Here is an 18730-nt window from a genome sequence, read left to right as displayed (position 1 = left end):
TAAACTGTTTTGAGGAAATAGAAATTATGATTTGATCAAAATAATGTATCCACATATCTCGTCAGCTGCAACACCTGAACACTGCAGCTAGTGAAAGCGCCTGAAAACTAGTAGTGCCTAAGTGAGCACTGAAGATTAAACTGGTAGCTAAAAACATTGAGTCAATAGATCATTAGCTAAAGTAATGGATAAACAAAGTATGTTATTGGATGGCTGAAACAGTTAAAAGTAAACAGTTCATAATTAGCTTTCAGTAATGGAGAAATCATTTAAGTCATGAATCAACATATGAAATAGCTGGCTAACTAATGGTTGCAATAGTTAGCTAAAAGTGATGGATAAACAGCTGAAATTTTTCTAAATATTAGATAAGTAGCTGGAATGGTGAGTTTAAAGTAGGAAGCCACTTCAAACAATTCATTTAAAGTTAGCTCTAATGGAGAAATCTTTAAATAGTTAATTAAAAGTAGCCGAAAAATGGTGCAATAGTAAGCTAAAAGTAATCGATAAGTGGTTGTATATAGCTCTGAATATCTGATAAGTAGCTAGTATGGTTAGTATAAACTAGGCAACGAGTTATTAGAAATTAACTTAAAGTAGGCCTAATGGAGAAACGGTTAAAATAGTGAGGTAAAACAAATGATAATACTTGAAATTGTTAGCAAACATGAATGGAACTGGTTGAAATAGTTAGCTTAAATTATTGGGTAAAATCTTAACTAATGGTTAAACTGCTGAAATAGTTAGCTTAAAGTAATGGATACATTCCTGAATTTGTTAACTTCAAGGGAAGTATAAATGCTTGGAAATGTCTGCTAAAAGTAAGTTAAAAATGTTAGCCTAAAGTAGTGGATAAATTCCTGAAATATTTATCTTAAAATAATGGATAAACAGCTGAAATAGTTAGCTTAGAGCTTTGGGCTTTGACAGTGGCAACTGGGATAGCATACTCTTTTTCTTATAAGTTAGCCTACAGCATGTTACCCACTATGGTATTTCTAACACTCTTTGCCCTCTTATTTCAATGATACACTGACTTTGACTGCAGCGCTACCAGCAAATGGACATATTGGCTTTTAGTGGAATGTTTTCACAACTACTGGATGGACAATTCATGATGCCTACAAATGATGGATCTTAGCAGGCCTACTGACTTTGATGATCTCATAAATCAATATCTATGGACCGTCTAGAACTAGGATGAACTGTAATAACTCTGGTGGAAGGAACATTGGTTTGCTGATCAGAAGACATCCACTGAGAATGCAGTGAAAAATTTAGCTTTGTATATTCATGTCTATGCCTCTAACCATGTGCACGTATGTGGGTCTGCCCTTTTCCATACGTTGCTACTGCTACTGACAACAGGTCAGGGATTTGATTGATGTATTCAGACAAACACTTGCAGCAGCTTCCACAAATGTTTCACACTTCAGCGAAGCAACAAGAGACAGCAGCACCTTGGTAAAACCATCCTGACAAAACCTCATAAAAAGGTACATTATTTGTCAGTTTTTTTTTTTTAATTAACTAAATTTCTACATATTATTTCAATAATTTGCCAGTATTTACCAGTGCTACAAGTTTCTACTGATGCAAATACATTTTTTGTATAATGACATGTAAGGTTCATGCTTGCAGTCAGTTGTGCATGTGTGCATGCTCTAAAGCAGTATATCTGTGTCCCTCAGGTCTTTTTTCCTCTGAGCTACTCTGCTTAATAATGATGCTTGAGGCACATCTTCGCTCCCACCGTCTGCCCAGCAACTCCACATCTGAATTTGTCTGGGTCGAGTATGATTTTGACTTGTGTAACGATCATGAAGTGGCCATACATATTTGGGCTGCTTTTACACTTCTGTGCTTTGCTTTTGGCTTCCCCGCATCTGTTGCCATCCTCTGGGAGATGTTTAAAACATACAAGAGAGGAACTCCGTTCACACCAAATGATTTTTTCATTCTGAACCTCTCTGTTATGGATTTTGTCTTCTTTCTCGTCGTCCCATTTGGAACATTAAATCATTTATTCTGGCAAAATTGGCCGTTTGAAGCATTTTTCAACAGTCTTTATTCTTTGAACACATGTGGGAGACCCCTTCTAATGGCTTGTATCTGTCTGGACTGTTACCTGGCTGTGGTTCATCCAATCACCTACCACAAGAAGAAAAGTCTGACTCCCAGGGTTGTGATGGCTGCCATTGTTTGGGCTTTGGCAGTGGCAACTGGGATAGTATACTTTCTTTATTTCAAGATATACTTTACACCGTTTCCCTCTGTGCCATATATAATAGCTGTGGTAATTATTGTTTTCTGTGATTCTTTGATTGTCCATACATTAATCAAGTCTGACCCCGGCAGAAACAACATCCACCCACAGAAGCAAAGAGCCATTCAGACCCTCATCAACAGCCTGGTGATGACAGTCCTGACTTTCCTTCCTCCCGTGTTTATGTTTACACTTGGAAGACATCTGATCACCGACATCAAGACCTTCACTTGTGCTCTTGGTATTCCGATTACCATTACTCCCACTATTGGATCTGTTGTCATGCCTATACTCCACCTTCAAAATCATGGGAAATTGGATCGTTTCAGGATCGGATGCTGCAGGAAGTCTTAATTCATGCATAGTCTCACATTATCAGGTGCTGCAGAAACAAACAAAAAAACATTTGACTCTACATAAATCGTGTTTCAGTTGGCTCTAATGTTTTAGAAAGGTAAAAATACAAATTTCTCAAATAGATGAAATAGATTAAATTAACCGATAAATGGTTGCAATAGTTAGCTTAGAGTGATGGATAAATGGTTGAAATAGCTCTAAATATTGGATATGTAGCTGGAATGGTTAGTTTAAAGTAGGTACTGACTAACTAACCACCTCAAATAATTAACATAAAGTAAGCTCTAATGGAGAAATGGTTAAATAATTAGCTAAAAGTAATGGTTAATGTTTGAAATAGTTAGCTGAAGTTAATAAAATTGCTTGAAATACTTAGCCTAATGTATTGGGTAAAATCCTAAGACTAATGGTTAAATGGCCTTAATCAGTTTGAAGTAATGGATAAACAGTTTTTTAAAAAGTTAGCTGAAGAAACAAATGGGAAACAGTTAGCTTAAATTTGGATTAACTGCTGAAAGAGGATAAATCCCTCTTGTTTTGATGATACACTGACTTTGACTGCAGCGCCACCAGCAAATTAACATTTTAGCTTTTAGTGGAATGTTTTCACAACTACTGGATGGACAATTCATGATGCCTACAAATGGTGAATCCTAGCAGGCCTACTGACTTTGATGATCTCATAAATCAATATCTATGGACTCTCTAGAACTATTGGATGGATTATCATAACATTTGGTAGCCTACACACACTCTATTCCCACCAGGATGAACTGTAATAACTCAACTCTGGTGGAAGGAACATTGGTTTGCTGATCAGAAGACATCCACTGAGAATGCAGTGAAAAATTTAGCTTTGTATATTCATGTCTATGCCTCTAACCATGTGCACGTATGTGGCTCTGCTCTTTTCCATACGTTGCTACTGCTACTGACAACAGGTCAGGGATTTGATTGATGTATTCAGACAAACACTTGCAGCAGCTTCCACAAATGTTTCACACTTCAGCGAAGCAACAAGAGACAGCAGCACCTTGGTAAAACCATCCTGACAAAACCTCATAAAAAGGTACATTATGTGTCAGTTTTTTTTTAAATTAACTAAATTTCTACATATTATTTCAATAATTTGCCAGTATTTACCAGTGCTACAAGTTTCTACTGATGCAAATTTTGTCTGTTCTTTACATTTTTTGTATAATGACATGTAAGGTTCATGCTTGCAGTCAGTTGTGCATGTGTGCATGCTCTAAAGCAGTATATCTGTGTCCCTCAGGTCTTTTTTCCTCTGAGCTACTCTGCTTAATAATGATGCTTGAGGCACATCTTCGCTCCCACCGTCTGCCCAGCAACTCCACATCTGAATTTTTCTGGGACGAGTATGATTTTGACTTTTGTAACGGTCATGAAGTGGCCACAAATATTTGGGCTGCTTTTACACTTCTGTGCTTTGCTTTTGGCTTCCCCGCATCTATTGCCATCCTCTGGGAGATGTTTAAAACATACAAGAGAGGAACTCCGTTCACACCAAATGATTTTTTCATTCTGAACCTCTCTGTTATGGATTTTGTCTTCTTGCTCTTCCTCCCATTTGGAACATTAAATTATTTCTACTGGCATAATGGGCTTTTTATGAAGGTTTCCAGCAGTGTTTATTCTTTGAACACATGTGGGAGACCCCTTCTAATGGCTTGTATCTGTCTGGACTGTTACCTGGCTGTGGTTCATCCAATCACCTACCACAAGACGAAAAGTCTGACTCCCAGGGTTGTGATGGCTGCCATTGTTTGGGCTTTGACAGTGGCAACTGGGATAGTATACTCTCTTTCTTACAAAATATACTTCACAGAGTTTCCCTCTGTGCCATATATAATAGCTGTGGTAATTATTGTAATCTGTGATTCTTTGATTGTCCATACATTAATTAAGTCTGACCCCGGCAGAAACAACATCCACCCACAGAAGCAAAGAGCCATTCAGACCCTCATCAACAGCCTGGTGATGACAGTCCTGACTTTCCTTCCTCCCGTGTTTATGTTTACACTTGGAAGACATCTGATCACCGACATCAAGACCTTCTCTTGTACTGTTATTATTCCGATTACCATTACTCCCACTATTGGATCTGTTGTCATGCCTCTTCTCCACCTTCAAAATCATGGGAAATTGGATCGTTTCAGGATCGGATGCTGCAGGAAGTCTTAATTCATGCTTAAACTTACATTATCAGGTGCTGCAGAAATTAAAAATAATACAAATTCTCAAACAGATGAAATAGTTAAATAAAATAAACTGATAAATGGTTGCAATAGTTAGCTAAAAGTGATAAACAATTGAAATAGCTCTAAATATTGGATAAGTAGCTGGAATGGTTAGTTTAAAGTAGGTACTGACTAACTAACCACCTCAAATAATTAACTTAAAGTAAGCTCTAATGGAGAAATGGTTAAATAGTTAGCTAAAGGTAATCATACATTTTTGAAATAGTTAGCTGAATTTCATAGAACTAGTTAAAATAGTTATCTTAAAGTATTGAGTAAAATCTTAAATTAGCTAAAACTGAAATGGTTGAAATAGTTGAATAGCTGCAGGAAGTCTTTACTCGTGCATGGAAACTAAAAAAGATTTGACCCTTCATAAATTGTGTTTCAGTCGGCTCTGATGGTAAAAAAAATATGAATTTCTCAAAGAAGCCAAATCTCTGAGTCATGTTGTTATTATGTGCAAATTTTGATCATATTTATGACAATTTTATGTTATCATTTCCTTGATTTCATTTATTTGATATAATGTTCTTGTGTGTTAATTTTCATGATATATTTGTGATATATGTTTGCGTACTTTGTTTGCTATAATAAAAAAAATAACATTGGAAGCCAAATTATGGAAAACCTAGTTCTCTTATTTACTGTACACTAAGATGCACTAAAATATTTTGGGTTTTTTTTACAATAAAGTTGTTTAAATCAACTATTTTGCTCAACATTATTGATGGTAAATCACAGATCAGTTGGATTACACGCTGTAAAAAATAATCTTACACATTAAATAATCTTTTTTATCTATCTTAAAAAAATTACGGTAAAATACCGGCAGCTGTGGTTGCCAGAATTTCACCATAAAAATTATAGTGAGTGGGTTTTCTACTGTAAATTTAAATGTAAATATCAGCAAAAACTGTAAGTTAGACTGAGTAGTCCCTTTATTTAAAAGTAATTGTGTCCTTGAGACAATATGGTATTTCTCCATTCATTTTACATGATTTTTAAAAATATTTTTACAGTAAAATTGTGTGTTTTTCAAAAGTTTTGTTCTATTCTGTGATTTACAGTAATTAAAAGTGTCTATTATGGTGATATGCATTTTTTTTTATTTCAGGCCGTATTTCTCATGCAATTTGACAGCATTTTACTGTAATTTCTACAAACACTTTTTACAGTGCAGGTGGACACTGACAAAACAGCTGATGCTGGAGTACTTCATCTCCCAGCATGCCTTAGAGCTTTATCTAGATAAATAAATAGAACCCTGAAACATCTGATTAAACAGTATTAGGCCATACACAATGAATCAACATTTAAATGAGTGAAAAACACCATAACAGATCTATTGGCCTGTTTTATTATGCATAACACATCAGAAAAAAATAAACTTTACATGTGTAGTCCAGAAAATAATTTAAATAAGCTTTAGACAGAGATTAATAAACCAATAAAATTAATAAAAGATGACATTGTTTTTCACATACACATCAACTGGACAATTTTGTCAAACCAAACATTATTTTCCATTACAGATTTACATTTGGTTCCTCATTTACAACGATCCTATTTCAGATGTAAATGAAGAAGGCGAGCAGGTCAATTTTCATCAAAGTTGTTCTCATGCAGGTGTGCAGGGATAAACAAACATAATTTACATCCTCTGCTGCTGAAGACATACATCGGAAAAATGGGACTATGTGTGATGGAAAGACACCTGATACAGAAAAAACAAGGGGTGTTTTTGCTCCTTTAATGACCTTATGTCCTTATTGTTTCAGTGTTTTACTGTAAAGTGAATTTAATTAGTTATGATTTTATCTCATCTCATATTCTACTTTATTGTCATGATTATGAGTTCATAGATATCAAATACTTGATTGTGCTCCTGGTATTTTTTTTTAAGATAAAGACATGATATTATACTAAATCAGTTTAATTTACTACCGTCTTAAGTCATTAGGGACAAAAATGTCCACTTCCAAAAAACTGGTAGAAAACAATTCATAGATTAATATATGAACCTCTTAAACAACTTCAGCCCTGCTCAAAACTACCAAACATTCAATCATTTTGAGGATTTTAACCCTTTAAATGCCAGTTTACGTAATGTCACTGTTGTAAAAAAAAAAAAAGAAGAAGAAGTTATTTTCCATATGAAAAAGTTTTTATTTTTATTTGGGCATATCTTGTATATGTCAAAGATTAGTCAAAAATATTGACTGTGATGCATTATTAGTTTTTGTGTAGCATCAGATTTAAAAGCCCCAGTTTTTACAGCAGTTTTTTGGAAGTTGACATTTTTGTCCTTAATGACTTAAGAGAATGGATTGATCTATTAAAAAAATTGAAATTTTAATTCTAAAATTTGTCAAGTGAGACACTTTTTTTTTACAAAAAACTGTGCCATATGCACGAACAGTCAAAACGATGGCCAGATCAAGATGAAAAATTTGCCCGTATGGACCTAAAAGCTATAATGATGCATGAGGGTCAAACCAAATAGCAAGGGCTCTTCAAATTCCCGTCATGACCATGTTGTTGGTGATGATCTGGAGAGCCTTCTTCTTTTTGGGGTGGAGGTTAGAGCTGGGCGATATATTGATCTAAAAAATATATCAATATATTCTCAAATGTGATATGATATTAGACCATATCGCATATATCAATATAGTTCAAATTTGCACTGTGATCCTTGCTCCAGGCAAGACACTTTAGATATAGATGCTGCCCATACTAGGGTTTGTCATATTTAGTTATTTGTAATGTTCGTTATTCTTTTCTCATATAAATATAGTTATTCCAGAAAAAGATTGGCCTATTTCATTTCATAGGCTATTTTTATTTAAGATATTTTTTTATTTCAATGTGCACATTATGGAGCTTTGATTTATAAAAAAAAAAGGTACTCCTTTTGTTATAAAGTATTTATGCTCACTTAAATAAACAATTTCAATAAAACTACTTGTGACATGTCATATTTGTCTTTGTCTTTGATTGAACATTTGCCCTCACTTTGCAATAAAAAATATCGGGATGTATATATATCGTATATCGATATTCAGCCTAAATATATATTTTGGTCCATATTGCCCAGCCCTAGTGGAGGTCTCCTCCTGCACGCAGAGACATCTTCAGTCCAGAGGATGGAGACAGGACATGTGATAATGAGGGGCAGCACGATGATGTACACAAACATGGCCCAAGGGCCGTGGTTTAGCTCATGTGCTACTGTGGACGTGGCCCCTTGTGCCACTGTGACGGTCCACACACCAGCAGCCATGAGGATGCGGTGAGTCTTCTATGTGCGGTAGACCAGTGGTTCCCAACCTATTTCTTGAGGGACCCACATTTTTACCGTTGTAAACTTTGGCGACCCCCCTATTGTCCATTGCTTCCATGAAGCTGAACTCAATGTGACTTTCATGGTACCCTCTCTTTGTCTTTTTGAGATATTCAGCATTTTCGTCTCCCTGAAGCTTCGCCATTTTTCCATTAGCTCTGTGTTTCTGTTGTTAGGCAAGGTTACCGCTAGGTGAGGTTACCGCTAGGTGAGGTTACCTCTGTGTCTACTGCAGGAGGGATGTTACACACCCCCTTATAGCCTTTATTTTTAAACTTTTTTATAGTGATTTCTCTATTTAAATAAATGAATAAACAGTTAATGTAGCCCTTATTTAGTTGTTTTTGTCCCACTAATGAATTAAATGATGACTCATCTATATTTAACTCATTAGATTTATTACATCCCTTAAAATCAAGAGGGCTTCGCGACCCCCTGTGGATCTCTGGCACCCCCCTTGGGTGGTCGGGCCCCCCCTGTTGAGAATCACTGCGGTAGACGACAGGATGGACCACAGCCAGGTAGCAGTCTGGACAGATAGACGCTGTTAAAAGAGGTTGTCCAGCCAATAACGCATACAGAAAATGACTCAAAATTTGAACTGAACTGATGTGCCACAGGGTGAAATTACACAGCCCAAAGGGTGAAGTTGAGCATGAAGACGTTGTTGGGGCACATGAGGGTTCCAGCTCTGTGTCTCCGAAAGACTTCTCAGAGGACAGCGACACATGCAGGACATCCAACCAGAGAGAAGAGAGCGGCCCAGAATATAACACCCGCCATCATGTCCTCACAGAGTCCAGACGTGTCCCGCAAAGCCCGCTGAGGTTGAAGATCAGATTCTGAGAGTGAGGATGCACATGGAGGAACATTTCTTACGGGCAATAATGATGTCCTGCATCTGAAATAAAACAAGAATACATAATAAAACCTATAAAAATGTAAACGTAAATGTAATTTCCAGTTTTCTCTTTTGCGTTATTTCTTACAAGACACAACATGTTGATCTGACCTTGAGGATCTGACCTTATTTTGGGATAAGGCTTTGTAATAAAGCAGTCAATTTGTTTATCTTGTGTATAAAATTTGAATATTCAAGTGGCATTAGGATCATTTGTCTCCGTCTGTACTGATGTTTTTATAAACAAAGAATCAAGCTGACTCCAGATGTTGGACACATGTAGTACACATGTAATGGAATAATCAAAAGTCTGTATAAAACCCCTTGGAAAGATGTTTTGGTCAACATTTTAAAATAATTTGCAGTCCTCATTTCTGTGGCCTGTGACCCTTTGTAAGGAGGTAACAGATGTGTGTACAGGCCAACTCAGGTTATGTTTATGTTGAGTTTAATGTGTAATTCTTGATAAGAGACATTTTTTAGAGATATTTATTTACTCAATTAATGTCCTTGAATTATTTCTATGTGTGTATTTTATAGAATGGTGACAAACAGATGAAATTATTTCATATTCATATATATAAGTGCTGATATATCAATGAATCTTGAATGTGAAACTCATAATAATCAAACGTAATGTATAATGTTTACATTTTTGCTTATTTAAAGAGAAATGTTTCAGAAGAAATGAAAAAAAAAAGGTTGGGAACCACTGCTGTAGTTTATTAGTTACTGTTAGAAGAACTGGTTAGCTATTGTATTTTTGTGATGTAATCTATATGTTGGTACAGTTAGAGGTCAAAGGTCAAGGTTTGACCTTTACATGACCTGCTGAAGAAAAGTCTGCTTCAGTGCCAAAGAAGCACTGCTGTTATTCAACATTTAAACATATAACCATTCTACTACATGTTTAAATATTCCAGCACAAGTTTAGCAGTTGGACATGCACAAGATGAACTACTTACAAAGAGGTAAAAACAAAATATAAGTTATATAGTAAATATGAAATAGATAAACAGCATTGCTGTAGTTCCACTTACCATCAATAGGTGGCAGAAACAGTTTGCTGTGTGCAGTAATCTGCAGTGGATTTTCTACATTTCTGATGCACATTATACACATAACACGCAGTGGTGGAAGATTTATTAAGATCCCTTACTTCAGTAAAAGTACTAACACCCCACTGCAGAATAACTCCACTACAAGTAAAAGTCCTGGATTAAAAATTTACTCCAATAAAAGTACAAAAGTATCCAAAGTAGAAGTACTCATTATGCAGAATAGCCACACTCAGATTGATATTTGTATTCTTATTATTGATGCATATATGTAAATAATAATTTGTCCAGGTTTAACGACTTAATATATTTTATGTGGTTTAATTTCTAAACATGCATAATCATTTTAAATGTATCATCTTTTTTATGTTAAATCTTTCCCTGAAAAGTAGCTAAAACTGGCAGCTAAATGTAGTGGAGTAACAAGTACATAATTTGCCCCTAAAAAGTAATGGAGTAGAAGTGTAAAGTTACATATGTGTAAATACTCAGTGTCTCAAAATTGTACTTGAGTACAGTACTTGAGTAAATGTACTTAGTTACCTTCCAACACTGCAAACACCACTTTTCATTTCTTAGACAGACCAAACCTCATATTTGTGTTTAAATTAGGACAGAATGATTGGTTACAATAACAATTCTTACTGGTTTATCTTATATATCACTATATAATGGACATATTTACCATCAGTGCAGAGTTCAGGAATTAATCTAGCTTATATAAGAAAAGAGAAGATTTTCACTTTCTATAAAGGAGAAGAAGACATTGAAGTGTTTGAAGTTTTTAATGACACACACATTGTATTCAAACAATTCCATATAAAATGACCATTTCTTCATAAAATATTTTCTTATGTATTTACTCCCCTCTCCCTCCACAGTAGAGCAACTGGTCACAATGTATTCAATCAAATTAGCTACCAAAGTGATTGTTTTTATTTATATATACTACACATTTACATTATGGGACTTACTGACCAAATAAAAAAAGAATGCATAAAAAAACCCTCCCAATAAAATGGTTATTATTCATGTCCGATCACAATTTTAACTGTTGTGGGTAAAAAAAATATTCACATGAAAAAGTACAAAAGATACATTTTCTTCAGGATGTAAATTACAGATATTTAATTTTTATAAAACATTCAGCACACTCCTGTTATTCGTTAACTGTTCCTTCTTCTTGGGCTCCTGGATGAAACATGCAGTGTTTTTCGCTTCGGTCACATTTGAGACTTTTTAACTAAACGTATAAAAAACTCTGCATTTTCATTCAGCTTTCACTTCCGATCAATCTCACAATTTAAAAAGGGGCAAACACGCATTTATTTGAAGCTTTCCAATCAATAGGCTGATCATGATTCAGCATTTTTTCCAACAGGAAGACGGGCAGGAATATTTAACGTTACCACAAACAAACAAGCCACCAGACCATGACTGGTGCCAGTCCTCGGGCTCTGAACTGCTTTTAGTACATCTGAATAGTTTTATATTGAAATAAACCAGAGAAAAGACACACATTGTTTTAAAACAAGGACAGCAGGTAGACCAGCCCCTTATCTCCTGGATCATGTGTCGGCTACATGAGACATCTAGAATACATTTTATACAGAAAGACGCTACAGTGTAAACACCAGTACATTAATTGTGATTGTATGAGGCGTCTCATAATATCCAGGAGAAACATCACATTCTGAAGGAAGCAGGAATCTGTGAGCATTTCTGTAGCACCTGCAAATCCCCACATTTCCACAGGTTATTACTTAAAATTATAACATGGAAATCTTAAAGGCACGATGAGTAGGATTGCATACAAAAATAATCCCAATAAGCTATTAGAAGTGTGTGGCGGGGTCGGTATCTACATCTTCCGCCGCAGGCTGAAGACCTTCCTCTTCCAACAATACCTCGGTTAAGCCATGGTCACCTAACACATATATATATTTTAAAAAAAATAAATTGCTCTTCTTCTTCTTCTTTTCTATTCTTTTCTTCTTTAACATATAGCACTCCTGTAGCGATGACAGTTAGCTCTTAAAGTTATGTACTTACTTAATTCCTGTGGTCTATGTCTAGTACCTTCAGGTTGAATGCACTTATTGTAAGTCACTTTGGACAAAAGCGTCTGCTAAATGACATGTAATGTAATGTAATATCTGCAGAGATTCTGCCCTCGGACTGTATTTTCTCTTTTCCACTTTCCCGTTTGGGACATTTTCAATGGCTGGACTATGTTAAAATTTAGCAACCAAGTGAGAGATTGTAAGTTTAGGAAAAAGAGGACACAGCACCGGAAAAGCTTGTTCCAAATCTACGCCGTATATGCTTTAACTCGCTGGAGGAGCAAACTTTAAATGTTGTGTTTACGAACTGCAACAGAAAAAATCCTACTCATTGTGCCTTTAAGGATTCAGTGGCGTTATTGGGTAATATACAGGTGCATCTCAATAAATTAGAATATCATAGAAAAGTTGATTTATGTCAGTAATTCAAATCAAGAAGTGGAAATAACACATTATATAGATCCATTACACACAGACATTTCATGTCTTAATTTATCCTTCTTCTAATTATAATGATTATGGCTTACATTTAATGAAGAACTAAAATTTAGTGTCTCAAAAAAATTTGAATATTACAAAAGGCCAATTTAAAAAAAATTGTTTAATATGGAAATGTTGGCCTCTGAAAAGTTTGTCAATCTATATGACTCAATACTTGGTTGGGGCTATTTGAACTACTGAAAAATGATCAATGATATTCTAATGTATTGAGATGCACCTGTAAGAAGCAATTTTAAATTTCCTTTTAAGGATTACAATCTTCTCTGGTTTGAGAAAATTCTACGTCCATTAACCTCTTTTAAAAGAAATAATGTAAGAACTCATTTTAGTCTGAAGTCTGTTTTTGTGGAGATATGAGGTCTTCAGCTGACAGCAACAACACATATGAAGGGTTTCATTTCAAAATGTTACTGTATATCTATCATATATGAACATGAAAAAAAAAACAGTTATCTAAACTTATCACTCATAATAATTCAATTCTAAACAACATTAGTATACGATAGTTGAGGGTATTAAAATAAAAATCTTATGTTTTTATAAAAACATGTTATTGTTATGTAAGAAATCGTTTCATTTTTAAAGATCCTTTTTTTTTTTCTGGAACAAAACTCTTCAAAACCCGTATGAGAACATCAAGATAAAAGACTTTCAGAGTAAAACTGATGTGTTGATGGAGACATTTCAACAACCCAGTCAACTGTTTCAAGACTTGTTTTGAGGATTTCGAGCTGCAAACACTGAACCACATTCTGCGGACGAGCTCCAAAACCTCTGCAGAAGAAAACTCTGTTTGACTCTTTTCAAACCTGTGACAACATCAGTCGTCGGGACGTGCGAGTTGGACGAGCTCTGACTTTCCAACATGGACATGAGAGTCGGACAATGGCTCTATTGACTCGGGCTTTGACCTCCCCCGGCAGCCCCAACACCAGTTAACATGAAAAAAGCACTCTTCAAAAAAAAAAAAATCTGTTGATTATTAACTGGGATGTCTGTGTGTTCTCACTGAGAGGAATTTGAGCCATGCATTGATTATCCAAACCGAGTGCAGCGATGTTTTTCACACTCAGCTCCAGTGTCGAATGCATTTCCCACTTTTACACAAAAACACAAACAGCTGAACTGCTTTTTAGCTCCGTTGAGGGTATAAACATGTAGAAACAATTCTTCACTTCTTGTGAAATATACTCACCAATAGCTTGTAGTGCTTTTCTTGCACAGTGAAAGGCCACCAAAACCAAAAGGCTCATTGTGATAACACAAGCCTGGGGGACATGTGCAGCATCCTACCATGTAGTGCATTGTGCATAACTCAAAATGCACAAAATATTCTCTAATTATTGCAAAATCAAAAATCCCTGAAAAGTTATCTCTTACTTAGTACACTTTAGTCTTTTTTCTCTCTCTGTATTTTTTTTTTTTTTTTTTAGATTTTTGCAGCTTAAAAAGTCTGCAAGCACCTCGTATCTCATCCGTCGTACCACAGTAGTAGCTGCAGCCAAGACACTAACAAGCACATACATCAGTGTGGCACAATGCCTCTGTCTTCTCCATACAGGATGCCTTTCTTTCAGGGAGCATGGTTACAGGCCAGATGGGCTGCTGGGCCTTCTCTGGCCAAAACAAAATGGCTTTGAGTGTGTTGAAGACCCCCATCAGGTCAGAGACAAAGTGACCAGAATACTAAACACCGCCTTCGATGCATATCACGGCTCACTCTGTCAAAGCTTTCTCTCTTTTTAGCTGGGCTGAGTAGCATATGGAATAACATATAGCATGAGGGAACTGAAGGAAATACGACAAAATGCTTCACAACCTCATTCACTCAACATTCATTAATCCAGTCAAATGTCGGATTCTGTGATAATCAAGACTCTTCTCGTACCATGATGGGTTTAGACAAATGTGAACTCCTTTGCTTATCGAGTACACAAAGAGGCTGAGTGAACTCCTTTTTTTAGGCACTTAACAGTCACATAGAGAGCACAGATTGTGAGAGAGGAAGTCAGGAATACAAATGATGCCACAGACACCAGATTAATGCTACACTGTGTGTCACAACCTTAACCGGTTTGGATTCAGGTGCAGATTCAGTTCCACATGCACGTACTTTCCCCAATATCAATTACACACTCAGCTCGTTTCTGTCACACAAATATTCATCTTCCCTTTCTCTCGCTCCTCGTTTCCTCAGCAGGACACGAGCTGTGACTCCTCTTGAGTTCATCACATTACGCCCACTCCCTCTCCTCAAGTATATCCGCTCCACGTGTCCGCTAGTCCCAGATACTCCGGATTCTCCGCCGTCGGGGTCAGAAACCCGTTCACGTGCCTGGGAGCTCCGCTGTCTCTCTCCAGAGCCTCGGGGCCATCCCCCGCTCCTGCCACAGCGCTGGCTTTGGCCACGAGGTCCAGGTAGTACGGGTTATCGAAGGCTGGAGAGGTGGCGTTCACAGCATTCCCGGGGACCAAATATACCGGGTTTTCCACGCTGTGACCGGAGCTCAAGCCGTTAGGGAGGCGTCGCTCTACTCGGGAGCCCTTGCGAGGCAGCGTGGTCGGGCGCTCCGGGACCCCCGGCCTGAGATCCTGAATCTCCTGGTTGACGTACTCTAAAAAGACGAAGGAAGGAATAAAAGTAAAAACAAAACTTACTGAGATAATTCTCAGTCTACACTTTCATATAAGATAAGATATTCCTTTATTGATCCCCATGGGGGAAACCTTAGGTGTTGCAGCAGCACAAGTACAGAGCAAAAACAGGTTAAACTAATAAAAATAGAATAAATAATAAAATATAATAAAATAAAGATGAAAACAAATACTATAAAATAAAAAATACAAACAAACAAACACCAACCAAGACCAAACTCAAAAACTACTAGTCGAAATGTGTTAAAGTGGCAGTGAATTATTTATCATAATATAATATCATCATATGCAACATAATTATTGTATATTATTTTGCAATATATACAATATACTCAACTTAAGGTATATATTTCTCATAATTACATACATTTTATTTATCATATATATTTTTGGAGATTATTTTCTTATATCTTGTGTTTCTTTCTTATAAAGCACTTATATTTTGTTATTATATAGTACTTATATAATATATATAGTCTTCTTTATGTTTAGTATTTACTAGAGGCCGACAGATATATTGTTTGACAGATATTATCGGCTGATATTGGCCTATCATTGGTGTATAAGCTGTCCGTTATGTACTATTTTGAAAACTTTTTTTACACAATATATGATGCAGAAAATCCTGATTGGGGTGATTTAGAGATGGTGTTTGAGCTTAATTTTGTTTAATTCTTTTTATAAAAGTAGCGATTGACTGAAACTGAAGAGTAACGATATTTATTTAGTTATCCATTTATCCACTTTATTCCTATTTATTCTCATTTTTCTCAGTTATCATTTATAGAATTGGCTGACAATGTAATCCATTGTTTGTATAATAATGCATAACAAAATGCATAACAATGTATAATAACATGTAACGGGTTTTAAGGTTTAATAATGTTTGAGAAAGTGGCTCTCTGGGTACATTTGCAGAATGGTGAGATATCGTTGCACAATCCACATAAAAAAGGTCTATTTTCATTCCAGCTAAAGAAATTATTATATCGGCCACCATATCGGTTATCGATTAATCTTCCCCTCTAAAATCAGTATCAGCATCGGTCTCAAAAATCCCATGTTGGTCGGGGTCTAGTATTTAGAAAAGAGTATTTTTTTTTGTATTTCAAATGTTTGTAATGTATAACTGGAGCAACATAACATCTTAAATCTGAAATATTTTTTCTCTCGCTCACCTGGCAAGGCATGATTATGATTATACCCATGAGTCCGTCTGGGCAGTGAGTGATGAAGGTGATGAGCAGGATGAAAGCCATTTGGCCCGTCCACCTCCAGGTCACCCTGGCTCCCGTTGGAGTATGTGGGGTCTTTGCAGTAGCGGCCGGGGCTGGCTGGGGGCAGCGAATCGTCTGGAGGCCCATCCAGGAAGACGGAGTCAGACTGGCCGCCGGCCGAGGTGCTGCGAGCCAGCGTCGGGTACTGAGGGATCCATATGCCGTTGGAGGTGCTGGCTCCTAAAGGTAACGTAGGGTACTGGCTGCGGCCCAGAGTGCTCAGGGACGAGTACATGCTCCGAGGGCCGCCGGTGATGGATGGCTCCACATCTAAGCCCTGATCTCTGCTCTGCTGGAGAGAGGAGGGATGGATGATGAATGAAATACAGACACGGATTCATGGTAAATGGTAAATGGACCTGCACTTATATAGCACTTTTCTAGTCGCTTTGCGACCACTCAAAGCGCTTTACACTACAGACTGCGCTCATTCACCCGTTCACACACACATTCATACTGGTGGCAGAGGCTGCCCTAACCGGTGCCACCTGCCACCATTGGGAATTCATTCACACACTGATGAACGCAGCATCGGGAGCAATTTGGGGTTCAGTATCTAGCTCAAAGATACTTGGACATGCAGGCTGCCATGGTCAGGGATCGAACCACCAACCCTTCGGTTGGGGGACAACCAACTCTACCAACTGAGCCTCAGCCACTCTCTGTGAATGAAGAAGGTGTGACTCAAATACTGGATCATCCTTCCCGACTGACCCTGTACGACTGGTGTCTGGAAGACCCGTTGGCTTGAGTCCCGTCTCCCTGCGTCCTGGGGAAGATGTTTGGCTGCGGCACCAGATACTCCTCAGCATCCAGCAGCTCCCTCATGTTGTTCCCTTCCTCCTCGAGAAGCATCCGGAAGAACTGGCTGTCCACTGGACTCGACATGCTCATCTGCTCGTCATTCTGCAACACAGAGAAAGAACAACACGGATGGACATGTCAGTAAGTCTTTATCCATCCCCAGCAGACATAATATATCTCTTTTTTTCAAGGGGAATAACCGACAAAAAAGCAACATTGTCGCAAACAAAACAACTTTAAATAAACAAATTGCGATGTACATGATGTGCTATTACATGATAAAGTACTACCGGCAGAGTCACAAAAAGTCAAACATTTTCAACATAAAACACGTTCACACACCTGAATGACTACGTAGCGAGGCGGATCTCTGGCCATGGCACTGAAATCATTCACAAGATCTTTGAACCTCGGCCGGCTGTCTGGGTCAATCATCCAACCTGCCGTCCAAACATTAAAATCAAAATGTCAATTATCTTCGACACCAACTAGCATTCAATCAAATTAAACCTTAAGACACAATCACAATGTAAAAATCAACTACTGACATTTGACCATGATCATGTAGACGTCGATGGTACAGATGAGGGGCTGGGGAAGTCGTTCTCCTCCCTCTAAAACATCTGGGATTTCTCGGGCTGGGATCATGTCGTAGGGTTTAGCACCAAACGTCATCAGCTCCCAGACCGTCACGCCTGAGAACGAAATTAAAGCATTACAACAACAACACTTTACTCTGAAATAAAATATCTACCGAAACAACAACTGAGTCAACATTTGAAAAATGTATCAATCAGTAATGAGACATGTGTATATGAGTGGCATGAAACGCATTGATCAGCAAACACAAGGTAAAATTAATTTTTCAAAATAAAGATTATCAGCAGTTTGGGAATGCATTCACTGCATATGCAACTACTGACTGAATATAAACGAGTCTTACTACCACTTTTCTGAAGCATCGCAATCAATACGAAGAACTGCTGTTGTTATAAAAAGTTGTTCTAAAGTGTTTGCTACTTAAACATTCCCCTATCCTCCTCTCACTCATTAACTCATTAAATGAAACACAGTATAAGTACATAAGCTATGACTTGTCTGCATTTTAAGACATATCTTATCCTTTCCAAATATAATGGACTGGTCAGATCACATTGCCATATTTTGGAGTTAGGAACGATTGTTTATTTTCATAACATTAGTGGTAGATTTTTGCTGCAATAAGGCAGTGAGAGAATTTTGTT

At 37.0% G+C, this 18730-nt stretch overlaps 1 protein-coding gene across 2 annotated transcripts in view; it reads right to left on the bottom strand.

Moving 5' to 3' along the window:
• Positions 1-10952: 10952 nt before the first annotated feature.
• Positions 10953-18730, bottom strand: part of erbb2 (erb-b2 receptor tyrosine kinase 2) — a 32709-nt gene continuing 24931 nt past the window's right edge. The window contains exons 23-27 of one of the 2 annotated variants that reach the window (XM_059324453.1): positions 18035-18181; positions 17829-17926; positions 17397-17588; positions 16584-16974; positions 10953-15365 (exon numbers count right to left, since the gene is read on the bottom strand). In XM_059324453.1, the coding sequence (XP_059180436.1) occupies positions 15004-15365; positions 16584-16974; positions 17397-17588; positions 17829-17926; positions 18035-18181 (1190 nt within the window). In that variant the 3' untranslated portion in view covers positions 10953-15003. The remainder of the gene's footprint in view (positions 15366-16583; positions 16975-17396; positions 17589-17828; positions 17927-18034; positions 18182-18730) is intronic. The other variant, XM_059324454.1, reaches the window with a different exon arrangement.

Source organism: Centropristis striata, chromosome 21, assembly GCF_030273125.1.
Source record: "Centropristis striata isolate RG_2023a ecotype Rhode Island chromosome 21, C.striata_1.0, whole genome shotgun sequence".
Taxonomy (NCBI): Eukaryota; Metazoa; Chordata; class Actinopteri; order Perciformes; family Serranidae; genus Centropristis; species Centropristis striata.
Note: the sequence above shows the minus strand (reverse complement) of the source record. Positions and strands in the feature narration are given on the sequence as shown.